This window comes from Ovis aries, chromosome 6 (assembly GCF_016772045.2).
Source record: "Ovis aries strain OAR_USU_Benz2616 breed Rambouillet chromosome 6, ARS-UI_Ramb_v3.0, whole genome shotgun sequence".
In the NCBI taxonomy this organism is placed as follows: domain Eukaryota; kingdom Metazoa; phylum Chordata; class Mammalia; order Artiodactyla; family Bovidae; genus Ovis; species Ovis aries.
In genome coordinates, this window is record NC_056059.1 from 19,902,203 (window position 1) to 19,927,026 (window position 24,824).

Consider the following 24,824-nt stretch of genomic DNA (forward strand, 5'->3'; position numbering starts at 1 on the left):
GAGGAAAGGGATAACAGGAAAAATCACACTAAGATAGGCCTCTAAACACTATAGGTGAAATAAATATAAGATGAACACCAAGGGTACTAAAAGAAATGAGATTTTTAAAAAGCAGAGAGGAGACAGAGATGAAAGGAGGGCCTTGCCTTGGGTGAGATTAAGTGCTAATTGGGATTCCCTGGTGGCTCAGATGGTGAAGAGTCTGCCTGCAATGCAGGAGACCTGGGTTCGATCCCTGGGTTGGGAAGATCCCCTGGAGAAGGAAATGGCAATTCATTCTAGTATTCATGTCTGTAAAATCCCATGGATGAAGGAGCCTAACAGGCCACAGTCCATGGGGCTGCAAAGAGTTGGACACGACTTTCTTTCATGTGCTAATTGATGGTGTCAGGGCTCCTGGGGCATCCTTTGTTGATCCCTGTCCTGTCCTTATCTCTCCTTTATCCTCTCCATGCATGGAAGCACCACAGCTAAAATAGAGTCAAAACTACCCCCCACACCACCACCACCCAATTCAGTATCCCACAAGAGGGAGGGAGGGAGAGGGAGGGAGGGGGAGAAAGAGAAGGAAAGGAACAGCACTGGCCAGTTCCCTTGATTGTCAGTGTGTTCCAGAAACAGCTCTGATAACAATAAAATTAAATCTCACAAAAGTATCAGCAGTCGTGTTCCCCAAGGAAAGGCATGCGGCCCAAGAAGAAAAATTACCTGTGATTCTCCTCTGGTCAGAATCTTTAGATGATTTGTCACTCTTTTTGATTTCTTGCTAATTGAATGAATATTTAGTTTAGACAATTTATCTTTAAGTGATTCTTCCTCATCATTCTTCTTGTATTTCAGAACTGAAATGGAAGGCGGCAATAACATATCTGAACACATGTGGTACAGAAAGTGTGTGTTTCATCCAAAGTATTTAAGAATAATATTTATATTTGAGATAAAACTCTGATTTTTGGCTCATGCCCCAGTCGCTCTGCCCCATCACAGCTCCAGCTGCCCACCTCACTAACCTTCAGAAACCATCCTAGGACTTGAGCTCTTCAAAGCCCGACTGCAATTACTTCCCACATTAGGGAAGTTCCTGATACTGGGGGAGAAAATAGGCTCTTTTTTCTCTTCTTGGACAATACACTTGTTATTTGGGATCTCCAGAATGAAGCATCAAGACCTAACTAATGGAAAGACAGCTGCAGCCAACATGAGACCTCATATCCATCCTAAAATTGTCTCCACTAGCTGAGAGATTTAAGGTAAGTTGAGCCAGCCCTCTGAGCTATACCTTTTTATCTTTAAAATTATTTTCCCTCTCATATTGTTCAAAATGTTAAATATCCCCAACCTTCAGCTTTGGTAAGGATGTGGTGAGACTGGCATTTTAATACACTGTTGATGAAGAGTAAATCAATATAGTTTTTGTAGAGAATAATTTGGCAGAACCTTAAATATAAAAATAGTATAGTCTATGACCAGGAAGTCCATGTAGAGAAATATACTTCCCATAATCAAGCCTACAAAGTTTTATTTGCTAGAGCATTTTTCCTAACAGCAGAATGTTGGAAACAATCTAAAAGTATATCCACAGAGGTTTAGTTTAATAAATTATGACACATTTTTAAATGGACTACTATGGAGCAGAGACATTACTTTGCTGACTAAGGTCCATCTAGTCAGGGCTATGGCTTTTCCTGTGGTCGTGTATGGATGTGAGAGTTGGACTGTGAAGAAAGCTGAGTGCTGAAGAATTGCTGCTTTTGAACTGTGGTGTTGGAGAAGACTCTTGAGGGTCCCTTGGACTGCAAGGAGATCCAACCAGTCCATTCTGAAGGAGATCAACCCTGGGATTTCTTTGGAAGGAATGATGCTAAAGCTGAAACTCCAGTACTTTGGCCACCTCATGCGAAGAGTTGACTCATTGGAAAAGACTCTGATGCTGGGAGGGATTGGAGGCAGGAGGAGAAGGGGACGACAGAGGATGAGCTGGCTGGACGGCATCGCTGACTGGATGGCCGTGAGTCTGAGTGAACTCCAGGAGATGGTGATGGACAGGGAGGCCTGACGTGCTGCAATTCATGGGGTCGCAAAGAGTCGAACATGACTGAGCGACTGAACTGAACTTAACTGAACTGAACTATGGAGCCATTTAAAAGAAGACCATATTAACTTGAAAAATGTTCATGATATACAACTAAGTTTTTTGAGAGACCCAGAAAACAGTAGTGTCATACGTGTTGCAGAAGGAAGGGAAGAAGGAGCAGAGAGAGACGAAAGAAAATAGAAAAAAAAAAAAAAAGACATCAAAATTCTGAAGAAAACTTACTAAAATGTTAGCTATGCAAACCGGAACCATGGGAGTAGAAAATTTTTCCTCATTAAAACTTTGAAATTTGAAGATTAAGCAAATAGCAAAGTTAATTGAATACAACAGCTATTGTCCATCTCCCAGCTTTATCAAACCTTCACATTTTGCCTTGTTTCCAATCTTTTTATTTAAAAAAAATCACATAATAGTTGAAGCTTCTCTGATCCCCATCTTTGATCCCTAAAGGAAATGGTGATACTCAATTATGGGCTTTATTATATCTGTACCTATTTTCATGCCTTTACTTCACAGGTATGTAGTCATATACCATATAGTATTATTTTGAATATTTTTAATCTTTCTAATAATGGTACCATATTGCATTCATTCTTCTGTCACTTGCTAGTTTACTTTTTAAAAAAACTCAACATTGTGTTTTCAAGATTTATCCAACTGATACATGTACTTTAATTTTATGCTCTTATGGTATCATAGTTTATAATACACAGTTTATCTATCTGAATTAATATGGAAGTCACTCTCCATTTTCTTTGTGTGCTTGTTTCTTTCTTTTTTTTCCTTTTGCTATTATGAACAATGCTGCTGCTGCTAAGTCGCTTCAGTCGTGTCCGACTCTGTGCGACCCCATAGATGGCAGCCCACCAGGCTCCCCCGTCCCTTGGATTCTCCAGGCAAGAATACTGGAGTGGGTTGCCATTTCCTTCTCCAATGCATGAAAGCGAAAAGCGAAAGTGAAGTTGCTCAGTCGTGTCCGACTCTTTGCGACCCCATGGACTGCAGCCCACCAGGCTCCTCCATCCATGGGATTTTCCAGGCAAGAGTGCTGGAGTGGGGTGCCATTGCCTTCTCCGAGAACAATGCTAGTTACTTGTACACCTCTCCATGAGCATGTGAGCTGGTTTCTCAAATATCTAGAAACTGATTTTCTGTGTCTTGGGTGTGTGCATTTTCAACTTAATAAGTATTGTCAAATTGTTCTCCAAAGTGGTGATTCCAATTTACATCCTTCTGTTCAGTTCAGTTCAGTTGCTCAGTCATGTCTGACTCTGCATCCCCACGGACTGCAGCACACCAGGCTTCTCTGTCCATCACCAACTCCTGGAGCTTACTCAAACACAGGTCCATTGAGTCGGTGATGCCATCCAACCATCTCATCCTCTGTCCTCCCTATCTCATCCTTCCTTCAATCTTTCCCAGCATCAGAGTCTTTTCAAGGGAGTCAGCTTTTTGCACCAGGTGGCCAAAGTATTGGAGTTTCAGCTTCAGTATCAGTCCTTCCAATGAATATTCAGGACTGATTTCCTTTAGGATTTATGTTCTTACCTGCAAACTAATATTCAGCACTTAACATTATTCACTAAAAATCTTATTGCCAATCCGATGGGCTGGAAACACTTGTCATTATGTTTTTAATTTGCATTTCCCTGATTACTAGTGGATCTTAGCATTTAAAAATGTATTGCTTTTTTCTGTGAGTTGCTCATTTTTATTATTAACCTTTTTTGTATTAGAATGTTTTTATTATTTATTTAGTATCAATAATTATATATTCTAGATAGTAATCCTTTGTCTATGGGCTATTTTTTTATGGCGTCTTTTGTTCTGTAACTTTCCCTTTTTACTCTATGCTCTTCTTTATAGTTACAATTTATTAATACAAATATATACAATTTTTAAAATAAAAATTAGAAAATAAAGGCAATAAAAATAAACACAGTGGTTGGATCAATTAGCTCCACAGTTCTACCATTGCTCTAAATGTTGAACTGAGATTTAAAGTTAGAACTACAAAGCCAATTAAGAATTTATGGACACAAATCACACTGAAAGAGGACCCAGGCTCTACCCCAATGCACTGCTAACCCTGAGAAGATAGAAACCATCTAATTGTGCTTCCTGTTTTAAAATCTACATTCTCCTTGAGAGGTGAATCTTACTTCTTAGCTGGGCTTTCCTGGTGGCTCAGATGGTCAAGAATCTACCTGCAGTGTGGGAGACCCATATTCAATCCCTGGGTTGGGAAGATCCCCTGGAGTAGGAAATGGCAACCTGCTCCAGTATTTTTGCCTGGGACATCCCATGGACAGAGGAGCCTGGCAGGCTATAGTTCATGTTGTCGCAAAAAGTTGGATACAACTGAGTGACTAACACTTGACCTCTTAGTTAATGAATAGTTAACAATAATTTGTTAATCTGAGAAAGAAATATGCTTGCTCCTTTCATGGAGCAATTATTGCCCAAAATACCCATTCTTTGTGTTCCAGAACCAAATAAGCCTGTTGGTTTAGCCAGGTCATCTTACCTGTATCCACCTTTCTCACCACCGCTTTTCAGCTCTAGCTATTCACTGCTCCCAACCACCTGGCCATTCCTCCTGCCATGTATATTTAACACCAAGAACAGGAGGATCATATGCTATGGGTTTCTTCAGCCCATAATATGTCAACAGGCATGTGGAGGTCAAAAGAGGTTGAGTGTAGGGCTGTTCGATGAAAAGTTGTCAATGTTTGTGTCCCGTGATCTTCTTCTGAACCTAGCTAGAAAGGCACAGCCATCCTCTCCTCCCTGGCCTCTATCTCTAGATCACAAATGATCATTATCACAGCACCTGCTGTAACTGCTGAGACATTCTGATCCTCCAAAACATAAACAGAAGATTCCAACCCCAAACTCCCACTTCATCATATCTCCTCTTACCTAAATCTTTTCGTCTTTTAAGTTCATTAATGTTTACATTAATGTGTTTCACTGCAGCATAGGCATCTTCCAGTGCTTGGAAGTCTGGGTGAGAGGAAGGGGTGGAATTCCGGAGTTCACACAGTAATAGAGGGTACTTCATCACTCGCTGAATCGGCTTGATCATCAAAGAGCCCATGTCCAGTAAGTTTGGTTTGCCTCTGCAATAAAGATACATCATATCAGTTTCACAAACATTTGTCTTCTTAACACCTTTTTATTTTTGTGATTTTTTTAAATGATTAATCCTGAAGATGATTTTCACCCTTTTCTTTGATTTGGCTATGTTCAGTTTCTAAATGAAGCAAGAGCAATAGGTGACAGAAAGAAGCAAGGCTGAAAGAGTCTACTTCTAAACAAAATTTAAAAGAAAACAAGTATATTTGTCTACCTAAAAGGACCGAAAGCATGATTTCCAACTATGTTCCGCTTAAATAACAGGCTTTATAATAATAGTGGGAAACAATTTTAGACTGTACTTTTCCATGACAATGAAGAAAAATGCATTTTCTTGATGCTATTTTTGATATTATTAAGTGAGGAGAAGAAAGTCATCATTTAAAAATCTAAACACGAAGTTTGTGTTCTTTCTTCTACCAAATTGAGAAGTTGAACTTACAGTGTTTCAGAGGTTCTACCACAGACCCCAAAAGAGATTTATAATAAATGCAATGCTGCTGCTGCTATGTCGCTTCAGTCATGTCCAACTCTGTGCGACCCCATAGACGGCAGCCCACCAGGCTCCTCTGTCCCTGGGATTCTCCAGGCAAGAATACCAGAGTGGGTTGCCATTTCCTTCTCCAAATAAATGCAATACTTCTCTAGATATATTAATGCCATCACTATCACTGATCATTACTAGTACACAATGCCTTTTCATGTGGAATTCTTCTTAGCCCACAGATCATCAAATGGCTACACAAAAGTGAGCACTCACCCCTGGCTCTCCCCTTCAGAGCTTCTGAGATGAGCCTAGAGCCCTTCCCACTAGCCAAGAAGTTTACAGGAAAAGAAATAGCTACAAACTTGATCATGCCATTGTCCACTGGACATCCATTGTCCAACCCACTGTATTCATATTTTTTTCAGCCAGAAATCAGTGGTTTTTAAAAGCCTCTTTCTGCAAAGAGGCAAAAAGAGAGACACTGTAAGAGGAACATGGATGAAAATTGTGTTTTGAGTTCCTTCTGATGGAAAGATATAGTCATTGGTTTTCCTTTAGATTTTTATTTAGAAGACAGAGAATACAGACAGACATGGCTTTCAAATTATGATGGGTGAATGTTTCATTCTTCAATTATTTTTCAAGTACTTTATGGGTGGACAACAGACTACATAATTGAAATGGCAAAATGGATCTGAAAACTTGGAACAAAATTAGAAAAGTTACATCACTAGAAAAGAAATGAAGATACCCCAGAGATCATCTATTTGAACTCTTCATTTGATTAATCAGAAACTAAGGAAATTTATCACATGTAAGTGCAAGTATGGTGCACAAACACACACCAATCACTCTATCACATGTGCTCATTTTATTTTCATTATAGCACTTAGCACCATCTGGAATTTTCTTTTTTCTCTATTGACCAGTTTGTACTCAATTTATCTGTCACCATTATATGTCCAATATGACATATAATATTCTCTCAATGAATATTTGTAGCTTGAAGTGATAGATTACTTACATTTTCTGTAATGTACTGTTATTTTACATTGAAATTTTTCCCCAAAAAACTTACACAGTAGTCCTGAATAAATGACTGAGTCTTATTTACATGTTGAGATAATAATTGGTAGCCATAGAGACAAACACTGAATCAAACCAAAAGACAACATTTTTTTAAAGGAAAACTAAAATAAATGTTAAAGGCTTGCAAGGGAGTAAAGAATTGCTTTTTATTAACTTAAAATTTCTTGAAGTATAGTTGATTGACAGTGTTGTGTTAATTTTTATTGTATAACAAAGTGACTCAGTTATACATATATATTCTTTTTCATATTCTTTTCCATTGTAGTTTATCAGAGGACATTGAATAGAGTTCTGGTGTTACACAGTAGGACCTTGTTGTTTATCCATCCTGTATATAATAGTTTGCCTCTGCTAAGGCAATGGCACCCCACTCCAGTACTCTTGCCTGGAAACTCCCATGGACGGAGGAGCCTGGTAGGCTGCAGTCCATGGGGTCACTGAGAGTTGGACACGACTCAGTGACTTCACTTTCACTTTTCACTTTCATGCATTGGAGAAGGACATGGCAACTCACTCCAGTGTTCTTGCCTGGAGAATCCCAGGGATGGGGGAGCCTGGTGGGCTGCTGCCTGTGGGGTCTTACAGAGTCGGACATGACTGAAGCGACTTAGCAGCAGCAGCAACCCCAAACTCTCAGTCTTTCCCTTCCCTATACTCTGCGCCCCGTTGACAAGAAGTCTGTTTTCTATGAGCCTGTGAGTCAGTTTCTGTTTCATAGTTAAGTTCATTTGGGTCATCTTTTAGACACATATAAGCATATCATATGGTATTTGTCTTTGTCTTTCTGACTTACTCCACTTAGTATGATAATCTCTAGGTTCATCCATGTAGCTGCGAGTGGCATTATTTCATTTTTATGGCTGATTGATATTCCGTTACTCAGTGTGTGTATATACAGTGTCTTCTTCATTCATATGTTGATGGATATTTAGGTTGTTTCCATGTCTTGCCTATTGTAAATAGTGCTGTTATAAACATGGGAGAGAATGTATCTTTGGAGAGAAGGTATCTTTTCAAATTATAGTTTTGTCTGGATATTTGCCCAGGAATGGGATTGCTAGATCCAATGGCAACACTATCTTTAGTGTTTTGAGGAATCTCCATACTGTTTTCACAGTGGCTGCACCAATTTACATCCCCACCAACAGTGTAAGAGGATTTCTTTTTCTCCACACTCTCTACACCATTTACTATTTGTAGACTTTTTAATGATGGCCATTCTGACTGGTGTGAGAGAGTATCTCTACTGCTACTGCTAAGTCAGTTCAGTTGTGTCTGACTCTGTGTGACCCCATAGACAGCAGCCCACCAGGCTCCCCTGTCCCTGGGATTCTCCAGGCAAGAACACTGGAGTGAGTTGCCATTTCCTTCTCCAATGCATGAAAGTGAAAAGTGAAAGTGAAGTCGCTCAGTCATGTCTGACTCTGAGCGACCCCATGGCCTGCAGCCTACCAAGCTCCTCCATTTTGATATGTATTTCTCTAGTAATTAGTAACGTTGAGCATCTTTTCATGAGTCTACTAGCCATCTATATGTCTTCTTTAGAGAAATGTCTATTTAAATCTTCTGCCCATATTTAAAAATTGGTTTGTGTGTTGTGTGTGTTTTTTTTTTATGTTGTTGTTGAGTTGTGTGAGCTATTAGTATACCTTGGAAATTAAGCCCTTGTCAGTCCCATCATTTGTGAATATTTTCTTCCATTCCATAAGTTGTCTTTTCATTTTGTTTATGATTTCTTTTGCTGGTTATGGTTTTCAAAGGTTATAAGCTTGATAAGATCCTATTTGTTTATTTTTACTTTTACTTCTACTGCCTTGGGAGATTGTCCTAAGAAAACATTGGTACTGTGTACATCAGAGAATGTTTTGCCTATGTTCTCTTCTGGGAGTTTTCTGGTGTCTTGTCTTATACTTAAGTCTTTAAACCATTTTGAGTTTATTTTTGTGTATGGTATGAGAAGTGAAGTTGCTCAGTTATATCTGACTCTTCGTGACCCCATGGACTGTAGCCTACCAGGCTCCTCCATCCATGGAATTTTCCAGGCAAGAGTACTGGAGTAGGTTGCCATTTCCTTCTCCAGGGGATCTTCCCAACCAAGGGATCAAACCCAGGTTTCCCACACTGTAGGCAGATGCTTTACCCACTGAACCACTGGGGAAGCCGATGTGGTGTGAGGGTGTGTTTTAACTTCATTGATTTACATATGGCTATCCAACTTTTCCAGCACCACTTGCTGAAGACACTGTCTTTTCTCTGTTGTATCAATACATTCTTGCCCCCTTTATTGAGAAACAGTTGCTTTAGTATGGTTTATCTTGCACTTTCTACTCATATGCACCAAATCTACTAAGGAAGGGAGGTAAGGAGACAGGATGGAAAGAGGAAACGAAGAAAGAAGGAGAAGGAGAAAGAGATGTTATTGGTTTCCAAGAGGACTGGGTAAAATGGATGGGAAAATATGTAATCTTTTATGAATACTAAAAAATAATAACTACAAACATTTTCTAACTGGTATATCAGTAGCAGCACTTTTGAATCTGAACTATAGCAACCTTACATATCTTAACTGTAAGTTCTTCAATAATACAAGAGTTTAGACACTTAAGTAGAAATAATTTCCTTAAATAAGAAGAAGTCAGAAATATGGAAGGTACTAACTTGACTAGAAAAAACCATATTATCCTTATGAATATGATCAGATTTCTTCTGAGTTTTTCTTTTTACTATCACCAATGTTAGTTTGAGCTTCCCTGGTGGCTCAGGTTGTAAAGAATCCACCTGCAGTGTTGGAGACTAGTTTTGATCTTTGGGTTGGGACGATCTTCTGGAGGAGGGCATAGCAACCCACTCAAGTATTCTTGCCTGGGCTACAGTCTATGGGGTCACAAAGAGTTGGACACAACTGAGCAACATAGCATGGCACAGTATTAGTTTATTTAATCTTCTAAAATCACTGAAAATACTATCAAAATATAGATGTAATCAAACAATTCAATCAAATAAAGTCAATTTTATTATGATAGTTTATCAGTGTGGTCTATTGTTATACACATATTTTAAAACTTTTAATTACAAAAAATAAATCCTCAGATATATTAATTGTATCTTTGAGCTACTCTCCCTCTTCCCTTATCAGGATCCATCAAAAACCCAACCTAGGCCCTTTAGTTCTGTCCAAATCTAATCATTACTTTTTTGTATCACTCTTTGGCATAAAAGTTCTATTCTCTCCCTTTCAGGTTTCAAATGACAGTAATAACAATTATAAATAATAACTGTTTCTCTTAAAAGCATCACAAATGTGAATACTAAAAAAATTTTTCTCAAAAGTGAGAAATCTCCCAGAAACCTTTGTCTTAAGATAAGCACTTTGGACAGTTGCCCAAGTGATGAGCGATGATGCTCTGATACCTGCATTACACAGACAAGCAGTGTGGTAGAAAAGATAGAATGTATTACTAGATAATGATGCTCCAGGCATTCAGTGCCACAATCCTCACCCAGTCTAATCCCTCCCAGTAAGACTGAGTCTGACAGCTGTGCAAGGCAGATGAGTCTTATATGTGATATAACTTTCTCAGCCAAGCTGCCAATTATCACATGCCTACCCCCTAGAAAGTAATCAAATGCATAACAATTCCCCATTCATGTTGTGCTAAAAACTAAGGTAGTTATTAAATTGTAATTATGTGTCATATTCCTCTACATTATTATGAACACTTTGGCAAATATTTAGTACCAAAAGTAGCTACACTAATCTCATTACAAATTATTATCGAAAAATTACAAAGTCAAGTAAACACAGCTGGCTTTGTTTTAGAAGCATCCAGTTTTGCTATAAAGATTTTGCATCAAGTATAAGAAAACAGTTGTACAATGAAAATTAAAGTGATATTTAGCAACGTAAAAACTATGATGAAAACAAAAAATCAGATTCAACACTGAGATGTATCTATATTTCTTAATTTGAAGGAGAAAATGAAAGGAAAACTAATCATATAACTATTGATCATACTACTTTGAATTTCCTCTATTTTATGGCTGCAAGAATCCTAAATTTAATATTTAATCTAGAGAAGCTACAAGCCATCCATACTGCTATTGAATTTTTTTCCATTTACTCTCCTTTAAAAACATCATAAGTCAGCTTTAGAGGAAAGTATATACTGCTGCACAAATAATAAACAAATAGCACTTGTCATAATTTTAAAATAGCTTTGAAAATAAATACAGAACTACTAGCAAATCTTAGAAGATTTAAAGGAGATGAGCAAATGGTAATTGACATAGCAGACCAGAAAGAACCAGTAATATGAAGTAGTTATTTCATCACTCCTCCAAAGTTTCATTAACTAGAGTCCTTGAAAATATATCGAAGTAAAGGGAGAGAGGTGTGGGTTTTATAATAAGAAGAACCAGTTGAAAACCTCTTTAAGAAACAGCGTAATTCTTAGGGTGCTATACAAATAAGGGAGATCATTTGGAGGATTAAGGAAGAGCTCTTGGAAACTAAAAGGATAATAGCAGAAATAAAAACTCATAAGTGTTGGAGAAAATGTTCAAGAACTTTCTAGAGCGAAGAGCAAAAATACAAAAATGGAAGAAAATATAAGAAAATTAGAGGATCAGCCTAAAACGTCCAATATCAAAATAATAAGTCCCAGAGAGAGAGAACAGGGCACATATGGGAAGGAACTCATCTGTAAGATAATTCAATGAAAACAAGTTAGCGCATTGAAAGAACCTGCTGAGGTCACAGGACAGTGAATGAAACTGACTCACACCTCGGAATTATTAAAACCTCAAATTATCAGGGACAAAGAGAAAAGCCTACAGTCCTTCAGAGAAATGTGTAAACTAAGCAGTTACAAACAATTAGGAATCAGAAAAACTGTTCAATTTCTTGTAGCAACACTGAAAGTTAGAAATGATGACGAATTACCCATATATTCTGAAGATGAATGATTTTCAATTTAGGATTCTATTCCAAACCACACTATATAAGTCAAGTGTGAGGGTAAAATAAAGACCTTTTGGATGTAAACGTTCTTAAAATTTCCTTCCCATGTATTCTCTGATGAACAGAGGAAACTATTGTAAAGGGTGTCCTCCACTAAAAACAGGCAAGAGGCAGAGAACCTAGGTGACGGCAGTTTGTATGAATGCGCTCAGTTGTGTCTGACTCTTCGTGACCTCATGGACTGTAGCCCACCAGGTCCCTTTGTCCTTGGAGTTTTCCAGGCAAAAGGAGTTAGTAATGTCCAGTGTAATTTGTCCAAACTCAATAGGTCAGAAGTCTCTGGGAAAGGCTTTTATAGAGAGATGAAATGGATAGCCTACAAATTTCATCAGGCTGACTTCAGGATAATTAGCTGTGAGTTTGGCATTAATGATTACCACAAAGACAATTGGGCTTCCATGATGGCTCAGAGGTTAAAGCGTCTGCCCGCAATGCAGGACACCTGGGTTCGATCCCTGGGTCGGGAAGTTCCCATAGAGAAGGAAATGGCTACACACCCCAGTATTCTTGCCTGGAGAATCCCAAGGACGGAGGAGCCTGGTAGGCTACAGTTCACGGGGTCGCAAAGAGTCGGACACGACTGAGTGACTTCACTTTCACAAAGAAAATTAAAGGGGAAAAAGATAATAGTTAATTCCCAGCAAAATAAGTATTTGTTTATTCCAAGGTTTATCTCTGAAAAGAAATTTGCTCAGGTATAACAATTCAAACACAAATTATTGCTCTTATCCAAATTATAATGTAACTCCATAGGGAGAATGGAGAGGTGAGAAGGGTGTGTGTGTGTTTGTGTGTGTGTGTGTGTAGTGGAGATCAGCTAGGGAAGAAAAATAATTATTGTCCTCCATAGAGAGAAGTCAATACACAAGAAGGAAGAGTCAAATGTGTTTTTAGAGTCATGAAGATAAATAACAAAATAGTCAAGTAAAAGGGGTGAATATACTTGTGTTCTGGTGAGGAGCAACTAGAGGAAGGTGGAAGGGATTACTCTTTTTCTTTTCTTTTTTTAATTAACTAACATTTTTATTGAAGTATAATTAATTTACAGCATTGTGTTAATTCCTGCTGTACAGCAAAGTGACTCAGTTATATACATATATACATTCTTTTTATATGTTTTCCCATTATGGTTTATCCAAGGGGATTAAACATAGTTCCTTGTGCTATACAGTAGACTACTATTTTTCTTAAAACTTTTAGAACTATTGGGCTTTTCAAACCATGTGTGTGTTAGTCACTCAGTCATGTCTGACTCTTGGCGACACCATGGAGTGTAGCCCATCAGGCTCCTCTGTCAGTGGAATTTAGGCAAGAATACTGGAGTGGGTTGCCATTCCCTTCTCCGGGGGACCTTCCTGACCCAGGGATTGGACCGGGTCTCCTGGATTGTAGGCAGATCCTTTACCATCTGAGCCACCAGGGAGGCCCTTATAAACCGTGAGTAGATATAATTTTAACAAAAGAGAATGTTTTTAAAGAGGGAAACATGCAAGAATATTCAAGAAAATTTTGAAACGGAAGACTACTAAGCTGAGATTAGTTGTATGTGTGTGTTTGTGTGTTTAGTCGGTAAGTCATGTCTGACTCTTAGAGGCACCATAGATTGTAGCCCACCAGGCTCTTCTGTCAGTGGGGTTCTCCAGGCAAGAAAACTGGAATGGATTGCTATTTCCTTCTCTAGGGGATTTTCTTGACCCAGGGATCAAACTCACATTTCCTGCACTGACAGGTGGATTATTTATCACTGTACTACCAGGGAAGCCCAGAGATTAATTATACCTGATATCAAAATATAAAACTACAAAAATGAAGGCAATTTGGTATGGACATATGAAAATCAAGCACAAAGTAGAAAATCAAGAAATAAATACAGGTATGTATGGAATTAAGTGCATGGTAAATGTGACATTCCTACTCAGTAGAAAAAAGGAACTATTCAGTATCAGGTATTGTGATAATTAGCTAAGCATATAGAAAAATAAAAATTAATTTCATTACAGCAGAATAATTTCCAGATCAAAAATTTAAATGTTAAAAATGAAACTATACAAGACCTTTGGTGAAAACATGGGATTACAGTTTAAAAACAAACTTGGAGTTTCTAAGTGAGATACAAAATCCAAAAGCTACAGTAGAAAAACGTGATCAATGTATTTTAAAATTTAGCTCTGTAAAACTGTACAGATAAAAGCATAAACAGAAGCAACTATACACTATGTAAAAAGTCAAGTAATAAGAAGGAGAATTATTTATAGTACATAAGATAGAAAAGTGGTTAATACACTCACTAAAGAGCCATTATCAATATTTTAGAAAAAGACAAACATCTCCCAAAAAGTGAATAATCAATTAAAATGATAATTCATTAGTGGTGAAATACAAATGGTTAAACACAAAAATGCTCAAGGTAATTTTTAATGGTAATTAAAACATTACAATGCTACTTTTGGCCTATGATATTGCCATAAATTATAAGGATCCAAATATTTTATCTAGTGCAAGCAAGTAGCAAGTAGTAGATAAATGGGCAACTCATAACTAGTAGTAGGACTAAAACTTAGTTCAACTTCTCTTAAATTATCTGGCAATAAGTATCAAAAGCCCTTTGATCTAGAAATTCCAGTTTTAGAAATTCATCAAAAGAAAATAAACTGTTGTTCAAAATTTTATATAAGAATGAACACATAAAGTCATCTGTAAGACAGACACAATTCAAGTATCTGTAAGCGTTTGGTAAACTAAATTATGGTACATACATCAAATAGAATATTATGTAGTCATACAGCAATATGGATTTATATTTACTGACATAGAGAGATGTCCATGATGTATTGATGAAGAGGTAGCAAGTTGACATACAGGAAATATATAGCTGTCCTATTTTAGTCGACATGTATCTGTATAGAGGAAAAAATGGCAGGAAAGTGAGGGACTCATGTCATGTTAAAGTAGTTCACTCTGGAATGTGACTACCAATAGTTCTTAGTGTCTTCATTTTGATTTCCTATGTTTTGCAGTGTTTCTTCAATAGTTAAAAAAAATAAAAACCTCAACAAATAAAATAACTTATAAAACTTTTGAGATTGATTAAAATCCTGCAATGCAAAGGTAGAAATAGCTGGTCAGACTACTTCTAAGCATATAGAAGAGTCTAAGTAATTAAGATAAAGTTTATTTCTGGAGGTAAATTTATAATAGGGATATTTTTCTTGCTTTAGAACATGAGACTTGGATCAGATGATTTGAGGGAGACTCTGGTAAAAGAATCTATGATTCTTGTCACTTTAATACTGTCTTTGATGTTTGCATAAGATTATAATTCAAAGTAAACATTTCAGAAATTATGATATCTTTGCCTTTCTGTATTTTTTAAAATGTAGATTGCAAAAAAAAAAAGACCGTTTTTAGTTTCAGTAAGTAAGAGATCTTTTTTTAAAAAAAAGGCATTAAAAAACCCACATCCCATAAACGTCACTTTAGCCACAACATTTTGGCCTTAGCTACTGAGGAGCTCAACGATTACACAGCACTTGACATTGCCTTTTACCCTTTTATGTGTAGCGTGTGTGCTGCCTGACCTGAATGAGAGAATCAGGAAGGAAAATAACTCAAGGCAAATGTGGCTTTGATGTTTGTCCAGTTACACACTGTGATTCTTCTTCCTCTTTTCGAGTTCTTAATGTATAGAACAGGCTAGAAGGGCACAGGCAGTCGGCTAGCCCCACACAGCAGGACTGCGGCAAAAGCTAGTGCAATTTTCAAGCAGCATTTCAATACAAGGTACTAATTGTTTTAAGTATTCTGTATGTAGGAGCCTGTGCATGCTTACATATTAAAAGAATTGCTATGGAGAAGGAAATGGCAACCCACTCCAGTATTCTTGCCTGGGAAATCTCATGGACAAAGGAGCCTGGCAGGCTACTGTCCAAAAGCACACAATCAGGTACATGGTGAAATACTTCTTGATGGAAGTGTGGCATAAAATGGAGACTGATGTGATCTAACAATATGGGATATATAGTTTTGTAAGAAATTGAAATTTGTGTATAGAATAGTAGTTGCAAATATTCAAATAATAAAGTCTGTGGCTAAAGGAAAATTAAAATAAAAGAATTGCTCACTTTCCTCCTCTCAATCTATTCTGTTGATGTAAATTTTCAGCAGTTTAGAGTACATACAGACACACCTACACACACACACACACAAAGCAAACACACAAACAGACTAGGAACTCAGGACTTTAGGTTGTTCCTGACCATGCTAAGGTAGATGTGCTTTATTAAGTCCTGGTAAATTTGAGTTCATATTTAAGTCAATATCATCCTTTCAGTATTAGGCTAGATATGCTTTCTTTCTATGAAAATGGACATCTTTCAAAGTAGGTATATGTGTGTGTTGCTTTTATAATTTCTATATTGCCCTCAGTTCAGTTCACTCACTCAGTCATGTCCAACTTTTTGTGACCCCATGGAAGGAGCACGCCAGGACTCTCTGTCCATCACAAACTCCCAGAGCTTGCTCAAACTCATGTCCTTTGAGTCAATGATGCCATCCAACCATCTCATCCTATGTGACCCCTTCTCCTCCTGCCTTCAATCTTTCCCAGCATCAGGGTCTTTCCCAACGAGTAGTTCTTCACATCAGGTGGCCAAAGTATTCAAGCTGAAGTTTCGGCCTCAGTCCTTCCAATGAATATTCACGACTGATTTCCTTTAGGATTGATTGGTTGGCTCTCCTTGCAGTCCAGGGGACTCTCAAGACTGTTCTCCAACACCACAGTTCAAAAGCATCAATTCTTTGGCACTCAGCTTTCTTTATGGTCCAACTCTCACATCCATATATGACTACTGAAAAAAACCATAGCTTTGACTAGTCAGACCTTTGTTGGCAAAGTAATGTCTGCTTTTTAATGTACTGTCTAGATTTGCGAAAACCAAGTCTTTTAATTTCACAGCTGCAATCACCATCCACAGTGATTTTGGAGCCCAAGAAAATAAAGTCTGTCACTGTTTCCATTGTTTCCCATTTATTTTCCATGAAGTAATGGGACTAGATGCCATGATCTTAGTTTTTTGAATGTTGAGTTTTAAGCCAGCTTTTTTTACTTTCTTTCACTTTCATCAAGAGGCTCTTCAGTTGCTCTTCACTTTCGGCCATAAGGGTGATATAATCTGAGGTTATTGATGTTTCTCCTGGCAGTCTTGACTCCAGCTTGTGCTTCATCCAGCCTGGCATTTTGCATGATGTACTTTGCATGTAAGTTAAATAAGCAGGGTGACAATATACAGCCTTGACGTACTCCTTTCCCTATTTGGAACCAGTCTGTTGTTCCATGTCCAGTTCTAGCTGTTGCTTCCTGACCTGCATACAGATTTCTCAGGAGGCAGGAAAGGTGGTCTGGTATTCCCATCTCTTTAAGAATTTTTCACAGTTTGTTGTGATCCACACAGTCAAAGGCTTTGGCATAGTCAATAAAGCAGATGTAGATTTTTTTTGGAACTCTCTTGCAATGGATGTTGGCAATTTGATCTCTGATTCCTCTGTTTTTTCTAAATCCAGCTTGAACATCTGGAAGTTCTTGGTTCATGTACTGTTGAAGCCTCGCTTGGAGAATGTTGAACATTACTTTGCTAGCATGTGAGATGAGTGCTATTGTGCGGTAGTTTAAGCATTCTTTAGGCATCGCCTTTCTTTGGAATTGGAATGAAAACTGACCTTTTCCAGTCCAGTGGCCACTGCTGAGTTTCCCAAATTTGCTGGCATATTGAGTGCAACACTTTCACAGCATCATCTTTTAGGATTTGAAATAGCTCAGCTGGAATTCCATCACCTCCGCTAGCTTTGTTCACAGTGATGTTTTCTAAGGCCCACTTGACTTCGTACTCTAGGCTGTCTGGCTCTAGGTGAGTGATCACATCATTATGGTTATATGGGTCATTAAGATCTTTTTGGGTGTAGTTCTTCTGTGTATTTTTGCCACCTCTTCTTAATATCTTCTGCTTCTGTTAGGTCCATACCGTCCTTTATTGTGCTCATCTTTGCATGAAAACTTCCCTTGGTATCTCTAATTTTCTTCAAGAGATCTCTAGTCTTTCCCATTCTATTGTTCTCCTGTATTTGCACTGATCACTGAGGAAGGCTTTCTTATCTCTCCTTGATATTCTCTGGAACTCTGCATTCAGATGGGCTGATCTTTCCTTTTCTCCTTTGTCTTTCACCTCTCATCTTTTCTCAGCTATTTGTAAGGCCTCCTCAGACAACCATTCTGCCTTTTTGCATTTCTTTTTCTTGGGGATGGTCTTGATCACTGCCTCCTGTACAATGTCACAAATCTCTGTCTGGAGTTCTTCAGGCACTCTATCAGATCTCATCCCTTGAATCTCTTTGTCAGTTCCACTGTATAATCCTAATAGATTTGATTTAGGTAATACCTGAATGGTCTAGTGGTTTTCCCTACTGTCTTCAATTTACGTCTAAATTTGGCAATAAGGAGTTCATGATCTGAGCCACAGTCAGCTCCTGGTCTTGCTTTTACTGACTGCATAGAGCTTCTCCATCTTCTGCTACAAAGAATATAATTAATCTGACTTCGGTGTTGACCATCTGGTGATATCTATGTGTAAAGTTGTCTCTCGTCCAATTATTTCATCTTCACGCCATATATGTGTGTGTGTATAATTTTTTTCTCTGAAAATCAGAGTCCAAGTCAGAAGAAACTCAATATTTTACTATAGTGAATAAGGAATCTTTTATACATTAATCTATATAACCTTAAAAAACATTATGGTATTAATCTAAAATTTTTTAGACCAATGTTTTCCTTAGGAAAAAGTGTTTTTGGACACATTAAGATTCTTTAATAAATGTGTGATGATCAATTCCCAAAGAGTGCCTATTACCAGCAAACTTGTGATTTAAGTAAATTATTCCCCAAGATTTTTCTAAAAAGTTTAATAAGGTTAATATAATAATAATCTAATATGTAAAATCAGCTGAGACAAATTGGAAATAAATGCATCAATAATGTCTAGGGTAAATGTCTTTGAAATCTTGACTTACTTATTAAAAACAATGAACATAATTATAAAAATGAAAAATCCTAATTTGCACAGAAATATTCATCAACTTTTCCCCTGATTTTTATATTTGCTATTATTTAAACAAAAGTACTTACTGTTGCATGTATATGTTCCTAGAAGAGAAGGAAAAAAAAGTAAGTTAATATAAATCCAGTTATTTTTGGTAATGAGCAAACATAAAAATTTTAAAATGTTATGTAAAATGGTAAGTCATTTTCATGTATGTTTTTGTAGAATTAGTCGTATAATCATGTCCCTAAAATTTTATTTTAGTATGCATCTACCGTATTTGTTTCACACTTTATATAAACTTAGCAACTCTCGATTTAAACTATAGTTAGTAAATTTTACTCTTTTGAAAATGGATTGAAATGTCAACATTTGTTTATATTATGAAATAAGAATCCATTAAACATATTAATAGTAATAGGAGAAACAGATTACAAGATTACAAAGGAAAGTATAACTGGCACGCAGAAAACTACGATCGAGTGCTTTATAATATCTGTCTATAAAGTTTTATGTAGGTTGATAGATTATAGACAATTCATCTATTCAGTGAGATAATTTCCATAAAAAATTTCACTCGGCATTGCTAGCTTTTGTGGCTTACATTTCACTCAAGCAAAACTAAAGTCCTCCCAAGGCAATGCAGTCTGCCTCTCCTAACCTTTCTCTCCCTCATGCCCTGTCGTTCAGCTACTCCCCATCTGTGGCAATTGCAGGCCTCCTTGCTCTTTTCAAAGAAGGCCGGCAGGCTCCTGCCTTCCTTGCCCTTGCCTGACTGCCCCTCCTCCAGGTACCCGTATGACTCCCTCCTTATCTCCTTCAGGTCTTTGTTCAAATGCCCCTTCCCAGTGAAGCCTTCCCTGCCTGACATTTTAACCATTCTACCTGCCTCTCATTGTACTCTTTATCCTCATTCCTTATGCTTATTTATCCCCACAATGCTTTGTCATTTTCTAAAATAATATGTTTATTTGGTTTATTGTGTTTATCTCTCTACTCCCCGATCCCAATGAGGGCAAAGGTGTACGTTTGTCTTGTTCTGTGTTGTAGCCCCAGTTCCTGAAAAACTGACTGGCATATGGTAGGACCACAGAACATACCTGTCAAATTAATTAAACAATTAGAAAATGGGAATCTTTCAAGTTAAATTTCAAGAATAAAGGAGCTAGAAGCCTCATGTGGATATAGAGAAATAAAGTGATAACCTGTATTTAAAACTGATCACCTTGGCCTCTGCTTTTCAGTCCTTTGGAATACTATGATTGTTTCCAGCACAGAAACATTTTATGGGGACTTCCCTGGTGGTCCAATGGCTGAGACTCGAGGCTCCCTGTGCAGGGGGCCCAGGTTTGATCCCTGTTCAGGGAATTAGATCCCACATGCTGTGACTATAGATGCCGCTCCAATGCAGCCAAATAAATAAATAAAATTAGAATAATAATAAAAAAACATTTTTAAAATAATAAATTAAAAAAAAATTATGACACCATCACATCCTAGTAGATGGCCTTTTCATATTCAATAAGAAATGATTCAACAGCTGTGCTGAATCTCATAAATTTTAATGGAATTAATAAGTTTTAAAAAATTAATCCTAGTACTTTATAGATGTGTAAAACAATGGTGTACATATATGTAAGGCAATTACCCTTCACTGTCCTGACGTAGTATATGAATGGATTCCTAGACATCTTGAAATAACTAGGTTTTACTGAATCCAAAACCTCCCAGTTGGGAATCCAACAGAGGATTACAAACTTTTAAAAATCAGCAGGTGCTACAATTTCAGAAAGAAAATACTCCACCACTACCCCCTACCCAGTATTTCTTTCCATTCCTTTCCTTTAAACTCACATTCTTTCCCTGATTTTTATCTCCTTCTGTTAAGGAATTTCCTTTCTCATTTTGCTCTGTGAGTCATAGATGAGAAAATTTGGGACAGAAGTTAAGTAAAAATAAAAATGCAGTTTTCTATGAAAACAAACAAATGAAAATGTGATCATTTTGGAACCAAAACACATACTTTGAAGTTGAAAGAAAAGATTGTTCTTTTTAACTCCTAGAGAATACATGGACAATTTTTTTTTCTATTTCATTTATTTATGAAATAAATTTCATTTATGTCAGTGAAATAAAGCTCATTTATTTCAATGAAATAAAGCCTACATATTATAACATATATTAAATACTGTATTTAATGTAAATGCAGGCTTCCCTGGTGGCTCAGCTGACAAAGAATCTGCATAGTGTGGGAAACCTCGCTTCGATCCCTGGGTTGAAAAGATCCTCTGGAGAAGGGAAAGGCTAACCACTCCAGTATTCTGGCCTGGAGAATTTCATGGACTGTCGAGTCCATGGGGTCACAAAGAGTCAGACACAGCTGAGCGACTTTCACTACTACAATGTAAATACAACATTATGTGAAAAGGAACCTGAGATTTCCAACAGGGAAATCTATCTGGAGTTGTGGAATAGTGGCACTTTACTATAATAACTCCTTTTTATTTGTTTATCATTTTTAAAAAAAATCTCCTTTTCAGGCTAAAATTTTCTAGGAGTTAACCCCAGCCAAGGACACTTCAGGAAAGAGGAAGTTAAGTTGGGTCCATTTACACTTTTGGGGCGGGTAAAGTAACTTAATATATCCACCACCCCACCTTACACCTTCATGGGTTCATTATAATTTAACTTACAATTAACAAGTTTTTATGTGGCTATTTCTTAAGGATTATCGTCTTTGTTCAAACATGATGCCACATAACCAGGAAATGAATGAGTTTCCAAAAGTGATGTTAATTTTCATTTGGAACACCCTATTATAATAATATTAAGATACATAAAACATGGTGAACAAATTTAAATCTATTCCTTTGATGCTGTGTTGCATGACTTTTAGCTTCCTTCCTACTGCCTGTGTGGAGAAACTATAGCAGTAATCTGATCAGTCAAAGTGTCTAGATGACTACAAGTTGGAAGTTTTCCTTCTGAGGATGGTGACCTTGGTTAGGAAGAAGAAAAATGTAGATAAATTTGTAATAACTAGACATGAAACTAGAAATGCATCTTCCTGCTACCTCCTAAAAAACTTGGAAAAGTTCCTTCATTCTTATCCTATTACGAATAAGTCTCTAGGGCCTCTGAAAGGCATCAGAGACTTGGTGGTATTTATAACTAGAAAAACAGACAAAGGAGGCTACAGACAGCCTATTCTAATTATAGCTACACTTGCATTCATAGCTATTCTATTTTTCATTTTCCTCACAGAGATCAGAAACCTTAAATAACTCCAAAGAGGCTAAGAACTAGATCCTTAGTAAGTAACTTGCATACATTTAGAAACAGTATTAAATCAACATTTCATGTCATCTTACAGGTCACTAATATGACTCTGTAAATACTTATTGTTGAATAAATTAAAAACTTGCAGATTTCCAATTTATAGGCTATAGACAAAGATGTGGGATTGTGCTTCTGGATTGTTTTAGTCTTTTCTTTCTTAACGTCTCCAAATCCTGAAATTACTGCTTCGATTGTATCTACAGTCATGGAAACAGCTTCAGGGAAAGCAGGAAATGGGTACTGTGGGCATGCTTTCTCCTTCTAAAGTAGGAATTTTTTTTTTTTAAGTAGGTCTTAATTTGAGTGTGTATGCACGATTACCCAAGGGAGCTTGTTAAAGTGCAGATTCGTCGCCTGGATGCCCAGCAACCCTAATTTTTCTGGTCTGGAGCAGAGCATAGGCACCTGCTCCTTTAATACTCATCCCTTTCGGGTCTGATGCAGGAGGACTCACACAGCAAGAAACACTGCCCTGACCTTTCAAGGGGAGTCAAAATTATTTTCTGGATGCAAATATTATTTGTTCATTTGAAAGATAATGGGCTTCAAAGGATAGGCCAAGGTTATGCGTGTAAGTCTCCCGGTTACCAGACCAGGAAATCTTTCTACTCTCCTTTCGGAAATTAGTCTTGAACTTCACCGTGACAGCTTCTAGTATGTTATTTAAATTAACTTTTGTATTATTGCTAAGCTTTCCACATGGTTTTGTTTATCTACCAACTAGAAGGTATGTTCCCAGAAGGCAAGAATTATGCTTACATATCTGAAAAAAATATTTTCAACATTATTTAGTACTTTTAATAAATATTTATTAGGCCCTCAACAAACATTTTAATTTTGGTTAAAATGCAACCTCTGTGGCTTTAACTTCTGAGGCATGAAGCCACCTTCTTCGCGGATACCGCTTCAAACACACTTGTTCCAATACCCGCCAGCCTGGTTGAAAATGGAGGCCACACCTAATACCCATTAGGAATTGGCAACCGTGTACTTGGGCTCCGTTATTTAGCCACAAGAAAAAGGCAGAGCCCCAGTAATAGCTTTGACTGATTACCTGGCAAGGAAGTCAAGCCCTTGGGGTGTTCCAGACTCTCTTTGGCCTATAAACCTGTTTGAAAACCTGTTTCTCAGAATTTAAAGCTTAGCTCATTTGAGGTCAGTATTATAGTAATGTTAATAATTCTCCTGCCCTCAGCTTTCAGGCAGACTAGTACAATTCATCATTAACTTTATTTTCATGGCAAGGCAACTTTGGAGAAAATAGATCTAACTTAAACTATTTTATTTTGATTTTCTTTCCCTGAAGACATAGTCCTGCCAATATTACTTTCTTTGGATTTTGTGCTTTGTAAACCTTAGCACCTTCCAACGCCTGAAATAATTCCCTAAAATCAGAACGGGGCAGAATATACAAGATTTGGGATATCACCAGGGCAAGAACTTGAGGGTTTCAGAAAAAAAAATGTCAAATAAGCTGCTGGGTCTGCTAGTAATTTTCAGTAATGAGGAAGTTTCCAAATCACCTCTGCTTTAGCTTACTTTTTAGGGGATATGATCCTGATCTATACTGACTGAAGGACTATTCTGACAGAGTTAATTTCTTCCTCTTAGGACTCAAAAGCTATTGTGCAGCCTGCTCTGAACAGACTGCTTCACTTCTGGTCAGTTGTCAGAGGCAAGTGCCAAAATAAACTACATCCTCTCCCCATATGGACTTCCAGTCCTGGGGTTGGGATTGGAGTGAGGATTCAAGGTGCTACTTTTTACTTGCTGTAAGATCTCTCTCTTTTATTTCTGGAAACTAAAGAAGGAAAATGACTCAAGATACACATTTATTGGATCTTGTCACTAGTTTAAGATAAGAAAGGTCGTCCTTTACACTGAGGATAAAACTGTTATTTCCTCTTTGGAAAAAGTACCTGTAAATTTAGATGTTGCTTCTAATATATGAATTTATTAAGATGGATACTTCAACTTTAAAGCTTACCTAAACTGATTTGCTAACACTGAACTAAACAGTAATTAATGGAGAAATAGTGAACTGAAATTACTCATTGCATATTGTCTTAAGAATTACCTAATCATATTGAGCTGCTTGTGAGCAGGGTCAAAGACTGATTTCTTTTTGTATTTTCAGGAACCAGATCAAAGCTTGCTATAACAAGGACTATGTAAATGCTTGCAATTTAGTGATTCAAAATTGTTATTTTTCCACAGCATGAAAAATGGTTAAAGAACTGCAGTTACTTAATTGCCAGTAGAGGGCAATAAAGTTAATTTTAAGAAATTTGTCAGGTCCAATTTAAACCCATTTTCAGCCCCAGTTCCAATCTGGAAAGGCATTATCCAGAGCAGTCTCATTTAGCTTCCTGCTTTCACTCTAATTCAGTTGTACTATGTCAGGACCACCCTCTGCCCCTACAAGAGAGTATAGGAAAGGGGAGGATCAGACGGGTTTGGGTGCATTGATTTAAACACCATAGCACTCTGCTTGGTTCATTCTTAGCCTAATGAAGACCATTTGATAATGGATAAACCTTAGAAGTGAAAAACCACAATAGAACCATT

General features: G+C 37.3%; 1 protein-coding gene across 1 annotated transcript in view; it reads right to left on the minus strand.

Annotated features, from left to right (window-relative positions):
* ARHGEF38 (Rho guanine nucleotide exchange factor 38) overlaps window positions 1-24,824 on the minus strand; it is a 149,241-nt gene that overhangs the window by 29,925 nt on the left and 94,492 nt on the right. Inside the window, exons 5-7 of the mRNA XM_004009653.6 lie at window positions 19,004-19,021; window positions 5,018-5,217; window positions 709-842 (exon numbers count right to left, since the gene is read on the minus strand). Coding sequence (XP_004009702.2) covers window positions 709-842; window positions 5,018-5,217; window positions 19,004-19,021 — 352 coding nt within the window. The remainder of the gene's footprint in view (window positions 1-708; window positions 843-5,017; window positions 5,218-19,003; window positions 19,022-24,824) is intronic.